Source organism: Carassius auratus, chromosome 5 (genome assembly GCF_003368295.1).
Source record: "Carassius auratus strain Wakin chromosome 5, ASM336829v1, whole genome shotgun sequence".
Lineage (NCBI taxonomy): Eukaryota > Metazoa > Chordata > Actinopteri > Cypriniformes > Cyprinidae > Carassius > Carassius auratus.
The window spans coordinates 5,548,375-5,574,563 of record NC_039247.1 but is presented as its reverse complement, the minus strand read 5'-3'; the positions used below and the strand labels follow the sequence as shown (position 1 = coordinate 5,574,563).

General features: G+C 35.3%; 1 protein-coding gene across 3 annotated transcripts in view; it reads right to left on the bottom strand.

Moving 5' to 3' along the window:
* Positions 1-26,189, bottom strand: part of LOC113072224 (kinase suppressor of Ras 2-like) — an 86,871-nt gene that overhangs the window by 39,931 nt on the left and 20,751 nt on the right. For all 3 annotated transcript variants that reach the window (XM_026245298.1, XM_026245296.1, XM_026245304.1), the window contains exons 6-7: positions 13,268-13,443; positions 474-543 (exon numbers count right to left, since the gene is read on the bottom strand). In XM_026245298.1, the coding sequence (XP_026101083.1) occupies positions 474-543; positions 13,268-13,443 (246 nt within the window). The remainder of the gene's footprint in view (positions 1-473; positions 544-13,267; positions 13,444-26,189) is intronic.

The following is a 26,189-nucleotide window of genomic DNA, read 5'->3' as shown; positions in this document are numbered from 1 at the left end:
TCTGACAGTGTCAAAGTGTCTTCATTAGATTGAAGCTATACTGTCTCATAAAAGAGGAGACTGGATTTAGTACACAACTCACATCACTGTAGCCAGATTTAAGTTGATATAAGCATTTAAATTTTTTGGATCTGTTTATCAGATTGTATTTTGAAACTGGCAGTTGTCCATCTATGATGACAAATAGACATTGATTTTTTTCACGTCTAAAGTACTAAAGTACCAGGGAAATAAGATTTTTTTTGCATATTTTTCTTTGCATATGTTTTGATGGCTAAGCTACTGTGAGTTCTCATTAAAGCCCTTATAACTTTGATCACAATAGCACTGTGTTATGCGGTCTAAGTGTTCTTTGTTTGACTTGGGATCGGTGGTATTTGGGGTAATCAAGTAATCAGATGCACTGCCACACGAGTTAATTGGCTTGACATTTTGTAACCATTACCACACATTCATATCTACACAAAACATACCTGTGTTTTATGGAGTTGCCGAGGTCTCTGCGAGGTATTTGAGGAGACCAGCGAGGAACAGACAGAGTATCTGGAACAGAATGGTTGGGTCAGACACAGAAAAACAGGATTAACACTTGTAAACACAGAATTAAAAAAGCTAATAACTATTATAAACCTCAAAATCACTTTTATAAAAAGGCTAAAAAGGTATTATAATTCTTAGATGAGCTATAAAGTGGCTGTAAAAAAAACTTAACAAGAAGACATACAGTGATTTTACCATGGTTAAGATGTTTTCTTAGCCACAGTATAAACAAAACAGATTTAACAGCAATATGATGAAGACAAAACTGTTAAATTAAACAAAATTTAGATTTATTGGCAATAAAGTGATTTATTAACAACCGTAACTCTAACTTGCATTAATTTAGAATTCAGTTGAAATACCATATACTGTAAAACAACTGTAAAGCAACGTAAATGGATTTATTAAAAATGTTTCATCATGTATATATACCGTAATTGTTTCAAATAAAAGCCGGGGCCTTTATTTACCTGAACTGCAGAAGGTAACAGGCTTTTATTAGAAGCAAGCCTTTATTTCTAATTCCATCTGTTTGATAAGTAATTGTTTTAAATAACCCGTTTTAAATAAAAAGCGATAGCGTTCCAGTGGACAGAGATCATAACATTAGCACAGAATCAGTTCAGAATCAAACACCAAAAGAACCAGTTCGGTTCAGACGCGCTCTCAGAAATGGTTATCGGTTCAGTGTACTGGTGATCCGAAAACCGATGGAACCGGTTCTTGACTTCAGAAGGAGAAATGCTCCGGCAGTGGGCGTGTACGTTCGTTATCTGGCTCTGCTGCACAAATTTCCCCCCGGCCTTTATTTAAGACTGGCCTGTATTTGTCTGTGTTGACCATGCCCCCAGCCACTATAAGAGGCCCGGCGTTTATTTGACTAACAGTTTTTATTTAAGGAATTACGGTATATATAGCGCTAGCCAGGCACCCAGAAACAATACAAGTGGCACCAACGGGACCACCGATGTAACCACAGTGGGGCAGCAGGGGGGAACGCAGGGACCTGGATCTCCATGCCGGTCCGAGGCAGGGTCAGCGTGTTTGTAACACTTACCTGCGTTCGGCCAGAGTGTGTCTGAGTAGTACATTTGATATCATTTTCAAACCACCCAGATATAGAGGAAATTGCTCTTTTGTCAAAGTTTTAAGTTACCGAAAGAAACAATATATTCTCCATCTGGCCTCTTTCAGGGGAGGGAGTGGTGCGTTCACCATCTCCCAAAGAGCAGGTTCCTCCATCTCTGGGCCTCTTGCACTTACTGCCAGGTTTGGCGGGGGCTTGGACGGGCATGGGGGCTGCACTGCAGCTGGCTCCACAGTGCTGTTTTGCTGGAGGCTGATGTGTTTGCTGCACAGGAGTAGGGGCGGCGGCAGGGAGCCACCCTCAGCAACGAGCAGGGTGAGGCACTGCTGCTGGCGGCCGGGTGGAGGCAGCAGCTGCAAGCCGAGGCAGGATGTGCCTGAAGGCCTCAGTCTGCTTTTGGGCAGCAGAGAACTCTACCTCTACCAGTTCTCTACCATGTCACTGAACAGACCGGTCTTGTCCGTCTCATGCATGTCGGCCAGACACAGCCAGACATGGCGCTTCTGGACCACCATAGTGGTCATCGCATGGGCCAGAGACCATGCAGTGACCTTCATCACTCGTAATGTGAGATCAGTAATGGTACGGAGTTCTTTGAGAACTTCTGGGTCATGACCAACCTCATGCAGGTCCTTCAATGTCTTGACCTGATGAACCTGCAACAACACAAGCATGTACGGTGGCAGAGGCAGCCACTCCACAGTCCGCATATGCACTGCCGGTCTATACCTACAAGCCCGGGAGGGGAGCGACAGCTTGCCCCGCCAAGTGGCACCAGTATTTGGACACAATTGCATCACAACTGATCGCTCCACCGGCGGGATCTTCGTGTAGCCCCGTGCTGCCCCACCATCAAGGGTGGTGAGGGAGGACGAGCCACTGGGGTGGATTTTGGCAGTGATAGGAACCATCCACAACCCAGTGAGCTCATCATGCACTTCCGGGAAGAAAGGCACAGACCAATCATCCAAAGTTTGGGGGTTTGGGAGGTTTCCACTCAAGCCCAACGCTCTCGGAATTGTCACATGAAGCAACTGGTTTGGAGTAGAACGATGTTGTCACTCGATGTTGGCTCTGAAATGAAAAGCTGAATATGCGCTGCACCAGCTGCCTACTTATATGCAACGCTATGATCATACAGAGTTGGATGCAATAATCACATGCCAATGTTCATTGGCTCCTTTAGTTTACACTCTAAGTAGATTGGTCTTTCTAAGCGAGATCCCAATTCATCGGTCACTCAGGTAGTCAAGTCTATTGACCGACAAATTGAGAACATTATATTTAATATAGAAATCCTTAATTGCTTAAAAAGATCAATCTAATAGAATTTGAAGAATTTAAATTTGATGTCTCCTGTCATCAATCAAATGGACAAGATCTGATAAAACCTAAATTGAGACTTGAAAGTCAATAATCGCATTTGCTTCCCACAGCACTGTTAGTTAAAAAAAAAACATTCATCAGATTGTCCATGCTCAATTAAACTCAATTTGTTTATGATTACGAGATACAAGGGCAAGTACACAAACACAAACACACACACACACACACACACACACACACACACATGAAATAATCTACTCTGCCTTATTCTAAAAGCATAAAAATACTGTATGAAGAAATATGAAGATTGTTGCATTAATAACCTGCCTCATAGTCCGCCTTTGATTGCATCAACTTATATATTCACTTGAGATTCCTGATGACCGCCTCTGTCAATGTGCATTGATTGATGCTTATATCAAATATGGATGTGAGAGTGTCTCTCTCTATTGTGACCTCTGCATTCTGATCAGTTGGTTCTTTCAGGTGGATCAGGAACAACACTGAGTTTCCAATCAGATCAGAGCTTTGAACTGATCTTTGTTCTGGGGTGCTAGACTTCCCTTGAATCACGAGTGGTCTTGAGGAGAATAAACCATAAATATATGATTGTTTTTCTGACTATGGGTACTTTAATGGCCAAGGGGTTGATTTTTTGCAAATCTTACAGACAAATTTAAACTTTTTTATTATATGATGCTAGGATAAAATGAGAATTATCTCAATGTAATTTTCCTTGATAAAAAGATAAAAAGAGTTCGATAAATGTTTGATATAATGTTTATGGCCAACTTAGCCACTTTTCGGATCCCTGTAGCAACCTTTTTTTTTTTAAGTGCCTAGCGACTTCTTGGACAACAAATATAAAAGGCGATATGATAATTGGCTAATTGGCATATGGTGTCATTTAGTGATTTTTCAAGAGGATTTAGCTACTTTCCACTACAGGAAGTTGGCAACAGTGGTGCAAATTTCAAACGGCAGCACAGTGCAGGCTTATAGCAGATGCGTTTAATTACTGATAAGTCTTGGTCATGCGACACAGCGAAGAACAGTCAACTTATTCATTTAAACTAGTTTAAAGCCAGATGAAACAGCACTGACAATCTGGAGAAACACTGTGCAGAAACTAAGAAAATATATATTTTTATTAAGATATTTATATTTTGTTTAAATTTAGTTTGTCATGAATAAACAAACACAACACAAACTGTTCAACATGTCATAGTGTTGTGCACATGGGTGTCAATCATTCAGACTTTTCCACAAATTTACAGCGCTCAAAAAACTCAAGTGCTGTGCAAATTAGATACAGCCTATAAACAATATATTAACAGACAGCTTCTAATGTACAAACGTAGTAATGTGTGTACAAAATTATCTTTTTAATGCAGCTGGATTTATCCACTTATATGAATGTTCACGCTTGCAAATAAAAAATCCACAGTGAACAAAGCAAGGAGCCCCTGCACTGATGTATTTTGTACATTATTTCAATGATACATACAATAAAATGCTCAGACATAACTTTTTTTTACATTAAATTTTTACCTTAGCAAGGTTATTATGCTCATTCTAAGATGCTCTTCTCTGAACTAAACATCCAGGAAATATAGAAGCTTTTAATTATAAAACCAGAAGCTGGTATTCACTGATATCCTTATATCTGGTAAATACATCAATTTAGTACTTAACTATTAAAAATCATTTTTGATAATTTAAATAAAGCTGAAATAAAAACAAATATATAAATATTGGATGAAATGTTGCCTTGCAGTTAGTTAAAAAAAAATACATAAATAAAAAAAAGAACTAAAATTACTGGAACTAAAACATACATAAATTAAAGCTATAGAAATAAGGGGTCCCTGAAAAACTAATAAAAACTTTAATAAAATTAATGAAATGAAAAATATGATTAAATACAGTAATAGCATCGAAATAATACTAAAATAACAATGATGTCAATATTCTTTGACCTCAGCAGTGATAAATGCATTATGATATGAAAAATATTTCAAAATAATTAAAGTGAATATATACTCAAACATAAAAACAAATGATCTAAACAAGTAGCATAAACTATCATAACACTGCAGTGATAATTTTAGACAAAACCCTTGCTTGCCTGTTTCTATGGTAATCGCTCAAAGTTTTAAAGGAGCTGATGCAAATTATTACAAAAACCAGAAACTAATCTTATTTACTACAATAATCAAGTACATTTTTAAGGATTAAACTGAGACAAAAAAATCCAACAACTGACAACACACATCAGCATCCATCAAAAAAAAGTACTGTGGCGGCAGCAAGGTACAAGGATTGTATAATATGGAACAGAATGATTACCATATTTCTATACCATGTCATTTACATGGTACATAAATGTAAATCAAGTCCTTTCATCCTAATGAAGAAACAGAGACAAAGAGAGCTGTTTTTAGTAGACTCAAGTTTACCTGACAAACTCACATCGTCTCACAGCAGGTGGCTGTTTTATCCACAGGCACAGACACGGACTTGTAAATACACACCAGCATCACTGCTGAGCAGGTGAATGTGTGTTTAATTGGTGCATCTAAAAAATAAAAAATAAATAAAAAACGACACCACAAATATATCTAAAAATACCAGCTACCAGAGCCAGATGTCAAATTTATAGAATAACGTAGTTATGTTTCTTTCTTGCCCTTTTTAAATCAACAACCAGTCATTAAAAACCACAATGCGGACTCAATCGCTCAATTAACTATCAAATTGAAACATGACAAGACAAACTAGAGTTTTTTTGTGGAAGATGAAGCAACAGTTGGCCAACTGTCACAACTGTCCAATCACGTGCCTGTGTCACTGATATAAATATCACAGGCATCTTACGAATAGATAGAGTAAACAAAATGGTTTGTAAAACAATGACTAACATATTGATTCACTTCTCAGTCTTTTCCAGAACACGACAAAGTACCATTATTGGGTTTACAGTTTGATAAAGTTTTAGCTGAAAGGTTTTTTTTTTTTCAGTAGGGAAACATGAGTGCTGTTAAGTACATTTAAGACCTGCTTTTGACCTGCTCTTAAACAATTCTATGGATTTGACTGACAGCCTGATATGTGATTAAAGTGCTGCACTGCGTCTATTTGTCATAATGATAAATTGTCACAGCCAAGAAATTACAGTCCAAATTTGGCTTTTGCATTGCACAGTAATTTAAAATATTTCTATAGCTTGAAAATAAAAAGTAATGAAATTAAATGCAGACCAAAGGAAACTTAGGTTGCATTTGCACAAATCCCAGTTAAGAACACATATACTCGTATTCCAATGCAAACATTTTAATTTCTCCTAAGGAATTTTAAGAAAAACATATGAGATTCTTAACATTCAGGACTTAATTTGTGATGAAACAATCAAAAATTCATTTGAGACTATGATTTTATGAGATCTTGCATAGGCTATAGGCCTATACATTTTCATTATACTTTAAGTCTTGTGACCCAGGGATTGAAAATGAATAGCTACATATAAACTTCAATGCACTTATAGAACTGATAAAAAAAATGCTTATGATTAAATGCTTATATGCCCATACACCGACAGCCTCCACTTGAACAAGCTTGTGCACAAAATGACTATGAGTTTTAAACTTTTGAATTCAATACAAATGTCGAGGACTGTGTTTCTGTCAGACTTTGTTGGGCATAATGCAAAATGCCATAGTGTATTAAATCCACAAATGGTCACGTACATCAAAATAGTTGGATAGAAAACCCCATGGAGATTGCACATATGTTCTGTTACCTTTCCCCACCCCACTAACTTGCCGGATCTGCCAAGCCCACTTGTTCCGGCACCTCAGAATTGACTAATTAAGCACCCGCAACATCCAAACACCAACAATATCCTCTGTTGTTTGTCTTTCTCTACCCTACTCTCAACTTTCAGTTGTGATGTCCAGAGTTAAACTTCACAAAAGCATTTCATAGTATTGCACACACTGTTTGTATTGTGTGTGCATGTCGAGAAACTTGAAACCGTGAAGTACAGACCTTGGGCAAACTGTTGCGTGCTGTGTACAATAATACTGTCACCACATGCCGAAAAACAGCAGACGCATTACCAGGGCTGATGACACTCGTGAGGCCTGGTTACTGCCACCGTTTCCGGCCTGGAGCCCCATCGGGAAGTCCAGAATGCAAGTAATGCCATTACAGAGGCTGCCACAAACCCAATATGATTATAGTCGTGCAGCTGGTTTATCGGAAATTCAACTATAACAATCTTTCATCTGGTTATGCAACAAGCTCTTGCATCCCAAACTCTGGAGGAATTTAGATTTTGGGGTAAAACATTCTAAGCATTAGGCCTATTATCATTAAGTAAAAGAGAACTAAAACTAAAACATTTAAACATTTGTGTTATTGAAATTAAGCTGAAGATGCTGTATATTTACTCCATACAAGATGTAGATGTAGATAGAGTTTGTTTCTTCTTCAGAACATATTTAGAGAAATTTGGTATTACATCACTTGCTCACAAATGGATCCTCTGCAGTGAATGAGTGCCATCAGAATGAGATGATCATAATAATCCACAAGTAATCCACATGACTAAAAAATCAACCAACATATTTGTTTAGAACTGTTTTGATCTGTGCATATTTCTCTCCTGATTCAGACAAGACTACAATATTACAATATTATGGAAAGAGAAACATAGTTTAGCAACAGTTTGAAGTTACAAACATCTTAATAATTGATTTATTACTAACAAACATGTTTTCACTTCACAAGATGTTAAATGATGGACTGGAGTGATGTGGATTATTGTAATGTTTTTATCAGCTGTTTGACTCTCATTCTGATGGCACCCATTCACTGCAGAGGATCCATTGGAGAGCAAGTGATGTGATGCTAATTTCTACAAATCTGTTCTAATTTTTGGGTGAACTATTAGTTTAATAATTGAAAATAAACCTGAACTAAAACTAAAATAAAAATAAATTGAACCTAAATAAAAAAAAGACTAATAAAAATCACATTACATAATTATTACAATGACTAAAAATAGTAGCACTAAAATGAATAGGGTAACACTTTATTTTAAGGACCAGTTCTCTTAACTAGCTGCTTATTAGCATGCATATTAGCAGCATTTTGGCTTTTTATTAGTACTTACAAAGCATATATTAATACCTTATTCTGCATGACCATATTTTAGATCCCGTAAAAGCTATGATGTTGGAAAAACACATTATTTTCCACTTACTGTACATTACTGTTTCTCCTCTATGCCCCGCCTTTTTGAAACGCATCTATTTTAACAAAACTCATTGGTCTGAAAAGCGAGGTGTGCTCTGATTGGCCAGCAATCCAGTGCGCTGTGATTGGCCAAATTCCTTAAGCGTGCGATAGAAATGTTAGGCCCTTGTCATACTGTGATGCTGTGACAAAACAATAAAACCCATTATGAACAAGGCATTTGTTGGTTCCAGTGGGGACATTATTACACAAAAAAAAAAAATATTATGGCACCAATTAAATTAAGTGTAATTAAATTTTGCTAGTTTAAGCCATTTCAATTTAGTTTTTGATTTTAAATAATAAATATTAATTGGTTTTATACGAATTACATGTGTTTTAAATCCAAGCCATGTGAATTAATTAAATTCAGTTTGAAAATATTAAGTTGATTGTGTGCACATGCGCACAAATCCACATTTTCACAGGCGTCAAAAGGACTTTCCAGTCAGTTTCACGTGGGAACTGAAGACCACTGTTGGGAACGTTACTTTAAAAAAGTAATTAGTTATAGTTACTCAGTACTTTTCTGCGAAGTTCACCTCAAAGTCCCTCCTGCACCGGAATGAACAAATACAAATCGCAGTTTGAAACAAACAGCAAGATGTGAAAGAGCCGATTCAGTACTCGCAGTGTTCTGGTGTTCAGGGCTCATGCAGAGAAAGGCGTCTCGAGACGCAAAAAATAAGCATTTTGCAAAAAACAAGCGTTTTGATCAAAACACTTGAACATCGAATTTGCTTATTTTTGCTCTAGTGCCGACAAATACATACGAAATATGTCAAAATATCCACTTTGGAAATTATGCTTGAAAAAACTGTCAGTTATTTCTTAAGTGAAAGTAAACAGTTGAGGAAAGAAATGGATGTGTATTATATTGGATGTGTTCATCGTCTCTTAAAGTGACCGCGCCTAATTTAGCGACTGTCTGCTGTAATGTTAATCCAAGAAAATGAAATTGAAAATCACATACTGCTCTTGACTACTTTGTAGTTTTAACAGTCAAACCAAAAATTATTCAGACACCAGATATATGTTTTGATATAGCAAAACTGTAATAATGTGAGAAATGTTGAAGGTGCCTGAATAAATGTAGGTTTGATTGTATATTTCATTTTTACATTGAAGACTACCCAGTGCTTTTTTACATTTAATTATTTAGTTTCTGTACCTTGACACCTACAAACTTGAAAAAAACTTAAACATTGTGTAAATAGCACAAATAAATAAAAATAAAAGAACATACAAATTAGACAATTTCAAACAGGGCCCACTGGTGCAACCTTCCCCGGGTCCCCGCTTGTGCAATGTGGAATTAGTTTACAGCTTTTTCAAGCAGTTTGTGATGCATTTTGGAAACAGGAGATGTACATTTCTAATGCACCATCTAGCTTGATAAACCCCTTCTCAAGGACATACTGTTTGTCAATTTTATTTGGGTAACACACCTATTCTGAATGCCGTCGGCAGAATTCGAATGAGCCATTTTAATCTAGATTAATCTAGATTCATTTCAAGATCACAGTGAGATTAATCTAGATTAAAAAAATTAATCTATGCCCACCTCTACTATATATTAAAGATTTTTTTTTTTTTTTTTGAGCAGTTTTCACAAGTCAGTTGAAATGAGTAGAACAGACAGGTAATCGTACATAACTTTTAATATTTATTGCACGTCAACAGACAGCAAGAGTTTTATCCTGCACTTCCAAGTATTATCTTTGTAAGAAAAGTGCTTTTGGCCACTAGCTTTGTAGATGCGTGTGTCACATATTACATGTACACATTACATGCACGTTCTTGCCTTTGACCACAATGAATTTGAATTAGTCCTTACAGTATATCTCCACCTTGAAAATGCCAACTTTTCATCGTACGCTCCTGACTCGCTATCTCTGCTGCTGCGAATCTCGTGTGCGTGCGTGCGTGTGTTTGACGCCGCTGCTGTAAAAACACTGGCTCTGATTGGCTACCATGAAACACATGATTTTGCCTTAGCCAATCATAATCGTTTATATCGTTATAAACTCACCTGCTCACTCGCTGGGTGAGGCAGGGGTGCGTTCGGATTACATAGTTTATTAAATCAAAGCAAAGTAATGCACCGCATTTAATTTCCAGTAATGTTAACGGCATTATAACAGCGCGAAAGAAAGAAAGATTACCCCGTTACTGAAAAAATAATGTCTTTACCTAACGCCATTCTTTTAAACGGCGTTATTCCAAACACTGCTGAAGACCTTTTCATTCCAGTCTAGGAAATTTCATCATTCAATTTGCACAATAAGTAATATTTCATGTAATAGAGCACAATTTATTACAGTGAATAGTTTTTTTCGCTCAATAAAGAATATAATATGCTCTAATTCAGAACAAGTCTTTGGGATAAATTCCACAGCGACCAACGGTCAAACATACTCTGCGCACGCTCACACACAAATAACGCAAATATTACTTGTGTCGAACTGTATTTTGAAAATATTTTTGGGTGAAAATGTAGTTTTATAAAATTTAAATACACTGTTTATTTATAAAGATAGCACCTATTTAAAAAAAAATGTCTTAAGTGCTTTTAGAGATGTTGACGTTAGCTCCAGGCCGCAACAGCTGTTCCCGTCTAACGTTAGCTTTACCACAGCCAGTCCTTCAGGAATCTGCCTTAGTTAAACATGAGATCTAAATTGTTTTGGACGGGTAATCTTTAATCTTCTTAATTATTTGTTCTAGAGCAGTTTTTTGGGCGGTGGGTAAGGTAAGTTAGATAATTTTGCGGTGAAGTAAATACTACATAAAAACAAAAGTAATTTCTACATTAAATAATTTAGTTAAGGCAATAATAATAATAAAAAAATAAGTACATTCTATGTTAGTATTCAATTTAAGCTTGTAGAAATTAAAGTTGGAACTCATAAATATATTTTACTTGGAACAGTTTGTTATGTTAACAATGATTCTTTAAGTAAATATCAAAGTTATGATCCCATACACTGAAAAAATAAATAAACTATTCATTGAATTTATTGAAAAAGGTAAGTGGTTGCAATCAATTTATTTTAGCTACATTTAAATAAACAAATTTTTCTGAAAGTTAATCAACTAAATTAGTTTATTTAAATATAGCTAAAATAAATTGACTGCATCCACTTACCATAATTACTTTTTTTTAATTCAATGAATCACTTTTTTTCAGATCTTATTCACTGATTTGTAGTTGTGTCCTCTTTTGGAAGACCAAACAAAGTAGTTTTGCTTTCACAGTGAAACATACAGCGTCTCTATGACATGGTGCCAGCAGCAACAGCGAGAATCAAAGTTATGCCTTCTTTCTTTGTGTGAAAATTTGGGTGGCATTATGCAAATCTTCCCACATTGTGACGTAGACATGTGGGGGCATGTTTAAACAAAGTGTTTTACGATGCCGTGGACGAGTCTTTACTTAAAAAATATAATAAAAAACATCTCTTTGGGTTTGAGACTTTAATCTTTGCAACTTTAGGGATCTTAATTAGTAGTGAATATGTGTTCCCTATTCTAAAGTGTTACCCTCAACAGTGGCTGGAATTCAATAAGAGACACAATTTTTATTAAGTATTAATTCGTCAAACCCATCAAAAAAGAGAGAAACGAGAGAGAAACATCCTAACAGTTACCTCTCCGGATATTTCCGACATTGTACAATGTACAAAGAATACAGCAGATTGCCAAAGCTTGGAGGGGGTCTATCATTCATAATTCTGGAAACAAGCAATCAAAACTTTTCCCTCCATCTGTATGATAATCTCATTCCAAAACAGAGTCTTTTGCGTCATTCATTATTGTGTCATTCCCAGTCTTCTCACATACACACTGCTTCCGTTCGGCCCATCATTTCTCTAATAGCCCACGCTAAGAGGCCCCCGGTGTAGAAGACATTGGGATTGGATAATATGCACCCACACGATGCCAGGTGTCCTGGGACACATGTAGGTTTGGGCCACTGCCCTTTTAATAGGTGATAAGAAAGGAAGTCACATTGTGAAAGAAAAGGACAAAGAAAGTTGCAATTGACCGACGTGCGTCATCAGACATCTGTCAACACTAGCTGTGATCTAATGATGTTGACCAAGAGTTTGAATGTCTTTAAACACGCACTTGGGATAAAGCTATGCAATGTTGTGCAAAAAAGAAATTCAGATGAGGAATTTTTCTCGAAAGTTTAGGAACAAAATATAATGGTGCATTATAGGAACATAGTAAAAACTGATTAGCAAATATGATGCATTTCTTGAATATTTCTTATATATACTATATAAATGAAATTATATTTTTAATTATTTGCAGTCAAAATGAATAAAACTTAATAAAATTATATGGAAGATTGTCAACTTTTTTTGGAATAATGTGTACTCATTAATTGTGCACAATAAAACAGAAAGGTATTAAGAAAGTCACTCAATGGTGAATGTTGATTTCATGTTGACAAACTAATAATGTGTAAGAAGTTATATAACAAAAATATATAGATTTTTTTATAAATTAAATTAAATTAAATTAAATTAAATTAAATTAAATTAAATTAAATTAAATTAAATTAAATTAAATTAAATTAAATTAAATTAAATTAAAAATATGATTTCTGAAAAAAAAAATATACTGTCACAGTCATGGTCTTCTACTCATTTGAAGACATGTACTGTTACATACACACACTCACATATTTATAACAACAACAACAACAAAAAATACAATAAAACCAAAACTTATAATTCTAATAACATGATAATAAAATGCTAATTATCACTGTAACTTTAGGTAAAGTGTCCTTAATGTTCATGTGTTTATCTGATAACAATGACACCAGATTGCTTTAGTGCTCTCTCTGGATATTTGCCAGGTGTTGATTTCCAAGCAACAAAACATCTACCACACACAGAGACATGCAGAGGTTCTTCACGAGTTATGTTCTCATTAGCTGAATTTTAGGTAAGACTGAAACAAAGTTTTTTTCCAGCAAAGAGGTTAATGTCTGTTACTCACTTGCTGAGGGGGTGTCAGAGTGCACCGGTGGTGTCGAAGGGACAAAATTGGGGAAAAAGAAGGAGCGGAGTGAATGATCGGAGTGGAGAGGAGAGCGCTGGGTTGGCAGGTTTTCACAGCTCCCAGCCACACTGCTGTGGATCTTCAAGTTCAGCGGCTTGTTCTTCTTTTTTGCTCTACAAAGAGAGTCAGAATAAAAGACAAGATTGTATTGTATTGTATTGTTTATTATTTGTATAGCACACTTAAAAGCAACTCATGTTGGCCAAAGTGCTTTCCAATAAAACAACATATAACTAAAACAGCTTAAATAAACAAGACAATCATATACACACCAACTATCTCACATCAAATGCCCTGGCAAGTTAGTGCCCTCTTAAAAGTGTTTTAAAATTACCTAGATGTACAACGTCTAATTTCCAGTGGCAGGTCATTCCAGAGGCGAGGAGCTGCAATTGAAAATGCACGATCTCCTTTTGACTTTAAGCAGGATTTTGGGACCTTTAACTAACATTTTTGAGATGACCTAAATGGCCGTGTCGGAGAATAAAACTGGATCATGTCTGAAATATATTCAGGTGCTAGACCATGCAAGGCTTTAAAAACAAAGTAAAACCTTAAATTGAACTCTAAAATGAACTGACAGCCAATGTAAAGAAGCTAGCACTGGGGAAACACTCTTAATGTTGATCAGAATATCTCACAAAAAAAATACTGGCATTATAATATAAATTATATAAATTAATGTAACACAAATTATGATTTTGTCATAATCCTGTAGCCTTGAACTCATAACAAGTCATTTCATGCTACAGCTTTCGTTGCTGTCTTGAGGACTTCTCACATATCAGCAGAACTCACACAATCTGTTAAACAATCTTGCTCACAGCATACAGTATATGAGAAACTGCTTATTTAAACACAAGTTTGCTTGTGAACTCAGGAAAGCTATTCTCCAACTGAGTCACACAATGAGAGATCTCTGGCTTCACACAATGAATAAACAGACCACAGGTTATCATGAGGGCACAGTCAGCAATTAAAAAATACATTATAGCATTCAAATCCAATTAGATCCATTTATTTTCTGTGTGGGTGCATGTTTGCGAGGGCAGATGTCTTGCTGTTCAGAATGTCCTTCTTTCTTCTCTATGAAAATGTCATCATGTCACCTTTCTCTTAACTTCATTAAGTCTATCATGTTTAATAATCAACCTAATAACCTAATAATGAAACAGACTTGGAAGCAACTGTGAAATCTGGTCTAGATATTTTCCCTCATGATGTCATTAATGCTATGAGTGACTCTCACTGTCAGATCCAGATGCAGCTGATAGTATGCATTGGCATGTGATCAAGTGTTACGCATAACTAAGGCTTTACCACTTGTTTTTTTACCTGTTTACCAGCATTTCTCAATACTGAGTAATTATTTTATTTTTTTCAAAATACTTCACATTCCTCCACTATGCACTTTCTGTCAGCAGTTTATTTTCTGTCAAACCATCAGAACATTTCATCAACCAATTCTATCATACAGCAAACAGTCTTGTGTGCAAAACGGCTTGTGCATATTTACTAATGCAAAACATAGAAATGCAAAACATGAGTTTTGCCAAATGTTCTCACTAAATCTATGTTGTATCAAAAGAAAGACGAATAACCTACAGTTAAGTCCACAGATACCACTGTTGAGCTGTTTGTATTGAGAAATGCACATAAACAATTGTTACAAAAAACTGTATCCAATATTTAAAGGGACAGTTCATTCAAAAATTCTGACGTTCTTCCAAACGTGTATGACTTTTTTTTTTTTTTTTTTTTTATCTGTTGAACACAGAAGAATATATTTTGAACAATAAAGTTAACCAAAAAGGTGATGGTAGCCACTGAATTCCGTAGTATTGAAAAAAATAATAATAATGGAAGTCAATGGCTACCATCAACTGCTTGGTCACAACATTCTTCAAAATATCTTCTTTTGTGTTTTACATAAGAAAGAAACTCATAGAGATTTGGAACAAGTGGATGGTGAGTCAATGATTACATCATTTTCATATTTGGGGGAACTATCCCTTTAACATGCAACACAACAAATGAACAGTAACAGCTAAACAAACTACAGAATAATTAGTGTGAATCTATCATACTGATAAAACTTTTTTTTACTTTTTTTTACTCAAATCATTTTGCATGCCAGATTGGACTCCTCCACAAGTCAAATTTGTGTTTGACCACCCAAATTTAATTGGTAAATAGACAGCAAAACAGTTTTCACCATATGAAAGAGCTTGAGTTGAATCAAAAGAAAAGTGTGGGCATCAAAACATCCCAGAGTGACGATTTCCAATGGTCAGATCATTTACTGAAACCACTTCTAAATGTAATAAATGAACAAAATGGATTTGATTTTACCCTGTGTAAATGTGGTGTCCTTTTGGTAAAAGCATTGATATTTATGAAGCTTTGTAAAAGGATGGATAGACAGAAATGTCAGCTAATAGCAAATTAAAAAGGAACACCTACAACATGATGCAAAGCATTAACAGAAGAATGATTTTATGCCCAAAAAAAGGAGGAAAGAAATGTATTGTTCAGTAATGGTAAGATATTTTTGGTGCATTGTGAACATGTTTGTGTGTCTACCACCAATAACAACAATGTGCAAGACTCTGAGAGCACAATGCATTAGTGTGTGGATTTGACAAAAACTGACACTGTGTACGAGAGAAGCTTTCTTATTGTGCAGGAATAAGCAGAACGGTGAGGTGTGTGAACGCGAATGTGAAGAAAAAAGGGAACAAACAGACAAATAAAGATGGATCAACAGGGTGACAGGCAGATAAACTGACTGGCAGCAAACTACTGATGGCAGATTGTTTTTTATGCTTTTTGCTTCACTTCGTGGTCTCTCTCTTTTTTATTTTTGTATTTTTTTATTGTGTTGTCTTGAAGTTAAAGGTTGGATGTAAAGTGGCAAATAATCTGACATTTGAATCAATATATTACGCAGTGTTAGGTTCGATATGAATGTTAAACAAAACAAAAATTGATAGGGCTGTTAACGGATTAAAGCTGGTAATTTAATCAAACATTTAAAAGTAACCAAAGCATTAAATAGACTTTACAAATAGTGTCTACATAACAAAAAGTCTAAAATAATAAACCAGTATATTATTAACTTATATCCATGTTAATGAATATAAATGTATTACTCACCAACAGACTAGAGGAAAAAACATTATTGTCACAATGTTTTTTTTTTAATTAAATATGGGGAAACTATCGCTGTAATTGTTAAAAAAATTCATAACATTTAAGTCTATCACTGACCTACAGATCACAAGAATAAACTGTATGTTTCAATGAACATAATTATATATATATAGTTTCATATATAGACCCAAAATATTCCCAAAGAGGAAAAATAATATACCTCCACATTTTACTGACTTGGTGAAAGAAAGCAGCCGCAGTGAGCGTGTTGTTTTTGTAGAGCTGTCAAAGGTTTTTGGAAATGATCTGTTTGTTTTGTGCGTGTGTGGCAGTCCTGTCACTGATGACAATGATATGTAAGTGTCCAAGCGCGGAAGGCATTAGTGTGTGGATATGACACACACTGACAGCACATGTTCTTGAAGGTGTGTGTGAGTGTGTGGCGATACTGAAGCTTTTGGAACATGACGCAAGCCTAAAAAGGTGACAGGGAGAGACCCTGACATGCTGTTACTACTAACCTCAGAAACTATATTTAAAAGAAAATTATCAAGTAGCAAGGAACTAGAGGCCATTACTACCATATTAATTACAAATTATTTATTAGAAATCATGCACATACAGTAATAGCCACACTTGGCTTTAAATCCACCACAAATGATGAACATTTTTTTTATTTTAGTGGAAACTATGGTTATCACAGTAAATGTATTCAAATATCTCAGCCAGTGACACACACACATAAGATTAATCATATCCTATTTCAAAAGCACATCTAATGATGGTCATTAAAGAAAGATCACAGTCTAATTGTCCATTTATCTTTTACAATTTCATTTCTTCAGGTCTTTCTTCTTAAAACACCTCCTCTGGTTCTGAACTGAGGACTACAGTCAAACTTTGATGAACTGAAATGATTCATTAAAGTAATTTAAAGCAATAAATATGTTCAGGTTGAGTCAGGCTTTTTAGTAAACATTACACAATCCAGTAATCAAACAAAACCTCACCTCAAGAACTGACACTCTTTGAATTTATGAGCTGAAATTTAAATTAAACTTGCCATAACACACAGAAAATGCGATTATAAGGAAAGGAAAAGGCTATTTACTGAATTGTAATTCGAAGACATTTAAAACAGGCAAAGAAAATAAACTCTTCTATCTATTTATCCACCTTTCCATCCACCCATCCATCCATCTTCTATCTATTCATCCATCCATCTTCTCTCCATCCATCTTCTATCTATCATCCATCCATCATATATCTATCTTTTCTCAATTCATCCATCTTTTCTCCATCTATCTTCTATCATTCATCCATCCTCTTTCCACCAATCCTTCCTTTATCCATCCATTCATCAATCCATTCATCTTCTCTCCATCTTTCTTCTATCTATTATCCATCCATCTTCTATATATCTATCCATGCATCCAACTTCTCTCCACCTATCTTCTATCTATTCAACCATCCATCCTTTATCCATCCATTCATCTATCCATTCATCATCTCTCCATCTTTCTTCCATCTATTACCCATCCATCTTCTATCTATCCATCCATCCATTAAACTTTTCTGTTTATTTTCTATCTGTTCATCTATCCATCTTCTCTCCATCTTTCCACCATCTATTATCCATCTATCCTATATCTATCCATCCTTCCATCCTCTGTCTATGCATCCCTCTTCTATCCATTATTGTGTCTATCTTCAATCTATTCATCCATCTTCTATCCATTAATCCATCATCCAGGCTTTTTAATTTTTTCAAATAAGACGTTGTCAAGCCAACATTCTTTTGTTTTGTTTTTGTTTTTTGTAGAGAAACTTTGCTTTTCTAGATAGAAATTACAGTTCTGTTAATTTATTTGACTTTAAATTACATTTACACTATAATACACAGAAACACATGCACATACACACAATATCTGCCCATAAGCATCACAATTAAAGAAACAAACTGCGGCTGGCCACTTTATATTGGTCAAATGTCTACTTTATGCCAAAGTGGGCGGTTCTTATCTGGACTCAGCAGTAATGAGCAGCAGTCTTAATGCCCCTAGTCAGGTTATGTGAGACTGCAGCATAATGCCTGTCGTGGACTCTCTCCTCAGAAAGACCAGTGCTAATATGGAGGAACATGGATAGTTAGGCTTCATCACATATCACCTACACTCATTATTTGCAGCTCTGCTTTGTGTAACGGAGAGGAAAATGTGTCATTGAGGTGAAGGAGAGGAGCAGGGGTACAATTTAATTTATCTACTTAACAAGGTTTTATATTCAAGATCAAGCACTTGAGACTCACAACACAGACTGTAAATGAGAACAAAGTGTGTACATATGTTCATGTGTGCAATTGTTATGCAAGATTATGAAACAGTGAAAACGAAAACAAAAATCAACCATGGTAACCAGAGATTTAGAAAAAATGCAAATTAGCACGGCTAAAAAAAATATATTATTATTTCTCACACTTGCTGTTTTTCAAAACACCTAGAAGTAACAGTAACTATGACATTTTGGCCGAAACTGTGGTAACCATAGTGAACTTCTGAAGGCAAAGAAAGGCTAATAACTCTGTTATGGCTTTTTCTTATTTCTTATTAAAGAAATAGTTCACCCGAAAATGTAAATTTGCTGAAACTGTACTCACCCTCAGGTCATCCAAGTTGAGCATGAGCTTGTTTCTTTTTCAGAATGGGTGCCATCAGAATGAGAATCCAAACAGCTGATTAAAACATGGCAATTCTCCACACGACTCCAGTCCAGCAATTAAAGTCTTGTTTTCTGAAAAGCCGCATGTTTGCAAGAAACAAACCCATTAAGAATTTTTAACTTCAGACCATTGCTTCCATCTAAAATACAAGTCCTCTATCCATAATATTGCTTTCTCCAGTGAAAAAGAGTTCTCATCTGAATGAGGAGAGACATATACAAGGACCTTTTACAAGTAAAACCAGTTTAAACCAAATATGTGGGTTGATTTTGATGTGAGAGAACAACAGGAGATGGACTTTTTCCACTGGAGAAAATGTAATTATGGACTTTGGTCTGGCATTTTAGGCAGAACCGACAGTTTAAAATTAAAATGCCTTAATGATGGATTTGTTTCCTACAAACATGCAGATTTTTGCTTTATAAGACATTAATTGTTGGACTGGAGTCATGTGGATTACTATGATGTTTTGTCAGCTGAATGGACTTTCATTCTGCAGAGAATCCATTGGTGAGCAAGCGATGTGGTGATCAATTTCAATCTATTCTGGTGAAGAAACAAACTCATCTACATCTTAGATGTCCTGAGGGTGAATACATATTCAGCAAATTATAATTTTTGGGTGAACTTTTCCTTTAAGTTAATAACAGCAAGTCAATATAAATCTGTATTATATAAAAGGGAATTTCATAGCATAAACAAATAAATCATAGCATATCTCTTTAATTGAGCAGCATTTCATACTGTGATGTAACTAATAATTCAGATCTCTGTCAGACTGCTCTGCATACATATGACTGAGATGAAAGGCAGATAGGAAGTGGGAACTGATTCATTGATATAGGTGGTCTCCAGATACTCGTTCAGGGTCTCGACAGTCGGACAGCCCGACTCCCTTCAGTAGTGTACGGCTGTGATAAATCAATGATACGCAGGGATGCAACTGAAGCCTGGGCCCTCTTAAACGCTCATTTAAATTCGCAATCATGATTTCAATCTGGGAAGGAGGGAGGGTTAGAGCAGCTCATTACAAAGGCCAGACTGAGGAAAGTAAAAACCGGCTACACTGGTGCTTATATGCCTTTAACCTGACCACTCATTAATGGGACAAAGAAAAGAAAAAAAAGGCTTGCATTGACATGGATGAGGTTTTCCTTATAGTCCAATCACTCAAACACACAGTACTTATACAGACATGAAGGGAAATGTACAGAAAATGTAAGTGTGAGAGTGAAATAGGATATATATATATATATACATATTATTTTGAAAGCCTTTTTAAGACAAGAACATTATATGAAACAAAAACTATACAATTATATTGAAATTTTATATAATATATTTGTGAATTATTATGGTAGGCATAGTATTTGTTTTTCATTTAATTTGCTAAAGCTAAAGTGCATATATAATTTTCAAAAACTTGGTGATGGAATTGCTTCAGTGAGAATCATCAATGAAAAGAATGAGGAATACAAACTCAAAAGTAAAACATTTAGATGAGAATAGTTTTTATGAAAAATATTGTGATAAATCTGAGTGTTTTCATAAGATTAACCAGTTCAGCCAGATCTGAGTCCAAGTGCAGGTGTGTTAAAGTCATGATTTGTAAAAGGAACCGAGTGGATTTGTCCAGACTCACATAGTGATGTGTGGGACTCAATTAGCTGTGTGAATTTATGAGTTATTTGTGCACACTTTGAAGAGAGAGACCATTAAACACAGTTTTATGACTGCTCTCAATAATCCACAAGTAAACATGACTCCAGACCAGCAATTAACATCTTGTGAGAAAAACTTTTTCACTAGAGAAAGCTATATGGATAGATTTGTATTTTTAGCCAAAAGCAAGAATATGAAGTTAAAAACATCTTAATGATCGATTTGTTTATTTAAACATACAGCTTTTCATTTCAAAATACATTAATTAATGGACTGAAGTTGTGTGGATTGCTTTTGGATTATTGTGATGTTTTTATCAGCTTTTTGGACTCTCATTCTGATGGCACCCATTCACTGCATAGGATCCACTAGTGAGCAAGTGATGTAATGCTACACTTCTCCAAATCTGTTCTGCTGATGAAACAAACTCATCCTGATCTTGGATGGCCTGAGGCTGAGTTAATTTTCAGCAATTTTAATTTTTTGGGTGAACTATTCCTTAAAAAAAAACAATTGGTAATGCATGCTTCAACGCCAGATCTTCCCTCGCTCTGTTTAACAAGTAGTATTTTAAAATGACTAGGCTACAAAAAACCACAGAACCTCCTTTGTTCTCTAGCAACTTCAATTAACATTCACTGTTAGGTAAAAAATTTGATGAAAGTACAAAATGTTAGCGAAAAGAAATCCATTTCCCCATACCAGAAATTCTAAAAAGATTTCTTTACACATTTCAATTACAAATTTAATTCTAAATTACTTTTCAGATGCGATCCCATCTGTCTGTAATTATTTGTTTAATGACTCATTTGCATGTTAATACAGTACTCTGGATGGTCACATATAACCCTTAACTGTTCATTAATTAGAAAAAGCCTTTATACAAAAAACAGTAATGGCTGCGCAACCAAAAATTGCCTTATTCCACTGGTCTTTATTTTATACAATCTTAATACAAATCTAATATTTACATATAATACACAAAATGTGTTTTGGCATTCCATTGCATTATAATATGCTTGATTAACACATTTTTATAAGACTTCTGTGAGCGCAAAGGAACATGATCCTATTTCCATATCCTTTAGATTGAAGCCCCGACACCACAATAGCCCTGAACGATATGCAATGATCAGAGGTCTGCTCCTCTTCTCATTTCAAAAGTTTTCAGCCATAAAAAAAACACTCTCATTAAAAGTGAGAGATCAGGAGGGAGACAGAGTTAAAGGGTGGTAACAGACCTAATCAATCCCAACACAAAGGCTCACAACGATATGGATGCAAATTTCTCAATTTCAAGTAATCCACAGCAGAATTACCTGAAGAAAAGGCTTCACGGTATGATTCATGCACCTCCTCCCCCGTATTCAACCACTTCCCTGTCCCCTCTCCTGTATTTACTCCATTTTTCCATCAGTCTCCCAAGCTCATCAGAATAAATAAAGGAGTGCTTAACATTTGCCATAAAGGCAGCAATTCCCACGCATATACACAGTCTCATTAAATACTGCACAAACACACCTTAATTTTCATAAAGTGCACAGATATTCTTTTAGAAAACTTAATAAACCTAAACTTTCGCACATGCATGTTCTTTATAGTGTTCATTTTGAATGGCATTAGTTCTGGAGTTTAATTGGGGTCTATTTGACACTGCTATATGACATCAAAATACATTTTATGTAGCTTTTCAAGACAAGCACATTTCTATGAAAATTCTAATAATGCAATGAAATTGATAATTTATAACATATTCTTTTTTATTATTATTTAATTTAAAAATATATTTTAAAGTAAATTGTTTATACATCATCGTAGTATTTGTTGTTCTGTATTGAATTTGCTGATGCTAAAATGCTAATTTTCTGAAGAAAATTTCCAAAATAAATGTACTTCTGAAACCCTATTAAGATTTTTTTTTTTTTTTTGTATTGAGGCTTTTCAGGATGCCTTAAACTGTTTTATTTATTATTATTATTATTATTATTATTATTATTATTATTATTATTATTATTATTATTATTATTATTATTATTGTGGCTTTTCAAAGACAAGCATATCTCCATGAAAATTCTGATACTGCATGTGAATAAAAAAAGAATAATACAATTATAAAATATAAACTAATGTGACATTAAATTAAATTAGTTTATATTTTATTTTAAGTGTTTATACATTATGGTAGTATTTATTGTATTTTTTTTTTTTTTTTTTTTTTGCTGATATTATTCACCCACAAATATGTCATATGATATTCACTGTACTGTAATTGTGTCTTTTAAAGGCATAATTAACCCAAACATTACTCAAAACTTGGTGTTTAACAACTGTTGGCTTCTTCTCTGAAAGATACTTTAAAGAATGTCGTAGTCCAAAATCATTTTTGGGTGAACTATCCCTTTGATGTTGCCACTCGGAACCTAATTTTTGCCAGATACTATTATATTTAAATTAATATTTATGCATTTTGCAAAAACTTTTCTAAGGCGATTTGAATTGCTTTCCCTGGGAATCATACCCGTGACTTGGGAATCGTTAGCAACAGGCTCTACTGTTTGAACTACAGGAATAACATAATTTGTTTATAAAAGAAACTTTCCAAAAACTTCAGTGCAGTTTGACTGTAGTTTGAATCATGAGTAGCATGTCATTTTGGAAGCTACAGTTTTAAAGCAGCTTCCCCAACACTGCTAACTGTCATCCGGCTCATCAACTAGTTAACTGGCACAGAGGCCTGGTGAGACATTGGCCTTTATGCAGATGCATGTTGATGCTCATTAGCATAGCAAATAAGCCTTGCTAATTATCTGTACAGCAGAGAGAAGCACTCAGCTTGAAAAGGGCAGAGAGAGAGAGAGAGAGAGAGAGAGAGAGAGAGAGAGAGAGAGAGGTGGCCTGGGTACATAAGCAAAATTAATAGCCCTCCACTCGACGCAAAAAAATAAAAAACCTTTAGGAGACGACAGAACTGTTTTCAAATGGAGAGTGAGAATGTGATGACATATATATAATATTATTTATTATAATTTTTTAAAGATACCCACCTAGTCGTGGCCTAGTGGTTAGAGAGTTTGACCACTATCCCTAGGGTTGTGGGTTCAAGTCTTGGGCCGACAATACCACGACTGAGGTGCCCTTGAGCAAGCCACTGAAACCCCAACTGCTCCCCGGGCGCTGCAGCATAAATGGCTGCCCACTGCTCCGGGTGTGTGTTCACAGTGTGTGTGTGTGTGTGTGTGCGTGTGTTCACTGCTGTAACACAACAAATTACAATGGCAAGTGAATCTAAAAAATCCTATCAGTTACGATCCAATCACAAAGGCGGAATCAGATGACATGAAAATCAAACAGCACTAATTTCATCATCTCCTGCTTCTTCATTTCAGCAGTTATCCCCTTCAAACCTGCCAGATATAATAAAACAGCTGCCAAGCATTCCACAATCCAAACGCCTTTCAAAAATATCTCTCTCACACACATACGTTACAATACAGGGCCCAGCAAATAGAAAGAATTCTGCACAGCACACAAATGACAGCAGAGAGAAAATAACATTCATGTTAGTGCTTTGTGAGAAGACTAAAGGATAGACGCATTCTCACGGTCTCCGTAATATAGATTCTTCTCTTATATCATCAGAGGGAACGCTGTGTTAGATGCACATATGAATGTGGAGAAAATTCCTCCGTCTGTCTGTCTCGTTAAAAATCCCTCATTAGGAATTCTGGAGTGCATGTGAGCATGCATGTCTCACAGTGTGAGGGTCAAAGGTTAATGCGAGCTGTCAAAAGGTCTGTAATTAAGAGGAAGAAACATTGCCACTTCTGTCCCTTGAGACAATGAACAGCTTTCCAAAGCACTAAAAAGAGCCCGTTCCTGAAGAGAACCACAACTTCAGACCCCAAACAACCAGTGTGTGAGCACTTGAATATAAAAGTTCTTCAATAAAATATTTGTAGATGATTCTTGGAGTTTTTAATTAACAGCAGAGTTGAAGCCGTGATCTTGCAGTATTAGTCCTGAAACCTTTTGAGACCTGATGAACGTGGCCTTGGTCTGAATCTCATTACGTGGTGTCTTGCTCTTGGTATAGGTCTCAGGCTGAGGCAGTCTATTTCCACTATACTAAAGGTGATAATTATCTCAACTACTAGTCAACTGTGTCTTTTCAGGGGAAAGATGTTTCTACGGCTCTTCATGTCTTTTTTGTGTATTGAGCATGTACACTAACCAGTAGGCCACTAATGTGACATATTCGAAAGTGAAACCAAAGTAAAATATACCAGATACAGGTCCTGTCTTATTGATACTTATGATCCTTTTTGCACCATATTTCAGTAACCAAAGCATATTAAAACTGCTGAAGCCAAAGAGTTAAACAAAGCAGATGGTCTCAGTGTTAAGGATCTAACAAGTAACTGCAAATGCTGGTCATGAATATATATAACCAGCATTTGCCTTGCCTTGTCTTTTTGTTATTCCATGCATGTACACACCTAAATTTACTGCTTCATAAGTCAAGGGTTAAATATACAATATGATGACCTCCTTGCACAAGCATGTCACTGTCTATTCAGCAGAAATGCAATTAAATTGACCAAAGGTGACAGTAAAGACATTTCTGTTTCAAATAAATGCTGTTTGTATGCACTTTATATTAAAAAAGAAGTTTCTAAAGGATCATGTGACACCGTGGACTGGATTAATGACGCTTAAAATGCAGCTTTGCCATCACAGGAATAAACAAAACTGTAAAATATATTAAAATATGAAGCAGCTATTTTAAAGTGCAATGATATTTCACAATATTACTATTTTCACTGTGTTTTTGATCATATAAATACAATTTTGATTTTGATTTCAGCTCTTCCATTAACAAACATGCCTTTAATCTATTCAAAATTGACAGTTCCAGGTTTTCTCCAAATTAAAATCAAACTGTCAATATCAAACTGTGTCAGGGTCTCACCAGGATGCATTTATAATCATTTAAGATGCATGCAGCACACAAGCTAAGCGTCTTTCATTCAGTCGTGATCCTATCAAATCAACAGAAAATCCAAATCCATTGTGACTTAAATTTGGAGCAGGTGTAAAACTTAATTTACCTGTCCTGACAGCAACTAAGTTTCCTCTTTTTTTATGATTTGGCTAAACAGCTGTTCTAATGAGATATATGTAGCACCAACGCAGTAAGAATTTAAAACACAGCATTTCACAATCAGCTTAAGCAAATATGTAAATCCGGCCATAAAACAATTACGGTTAGAATGTCCTGCAACTGGTGATGAAACAAACCATTATGAGGCAATAAGGCTTTATACA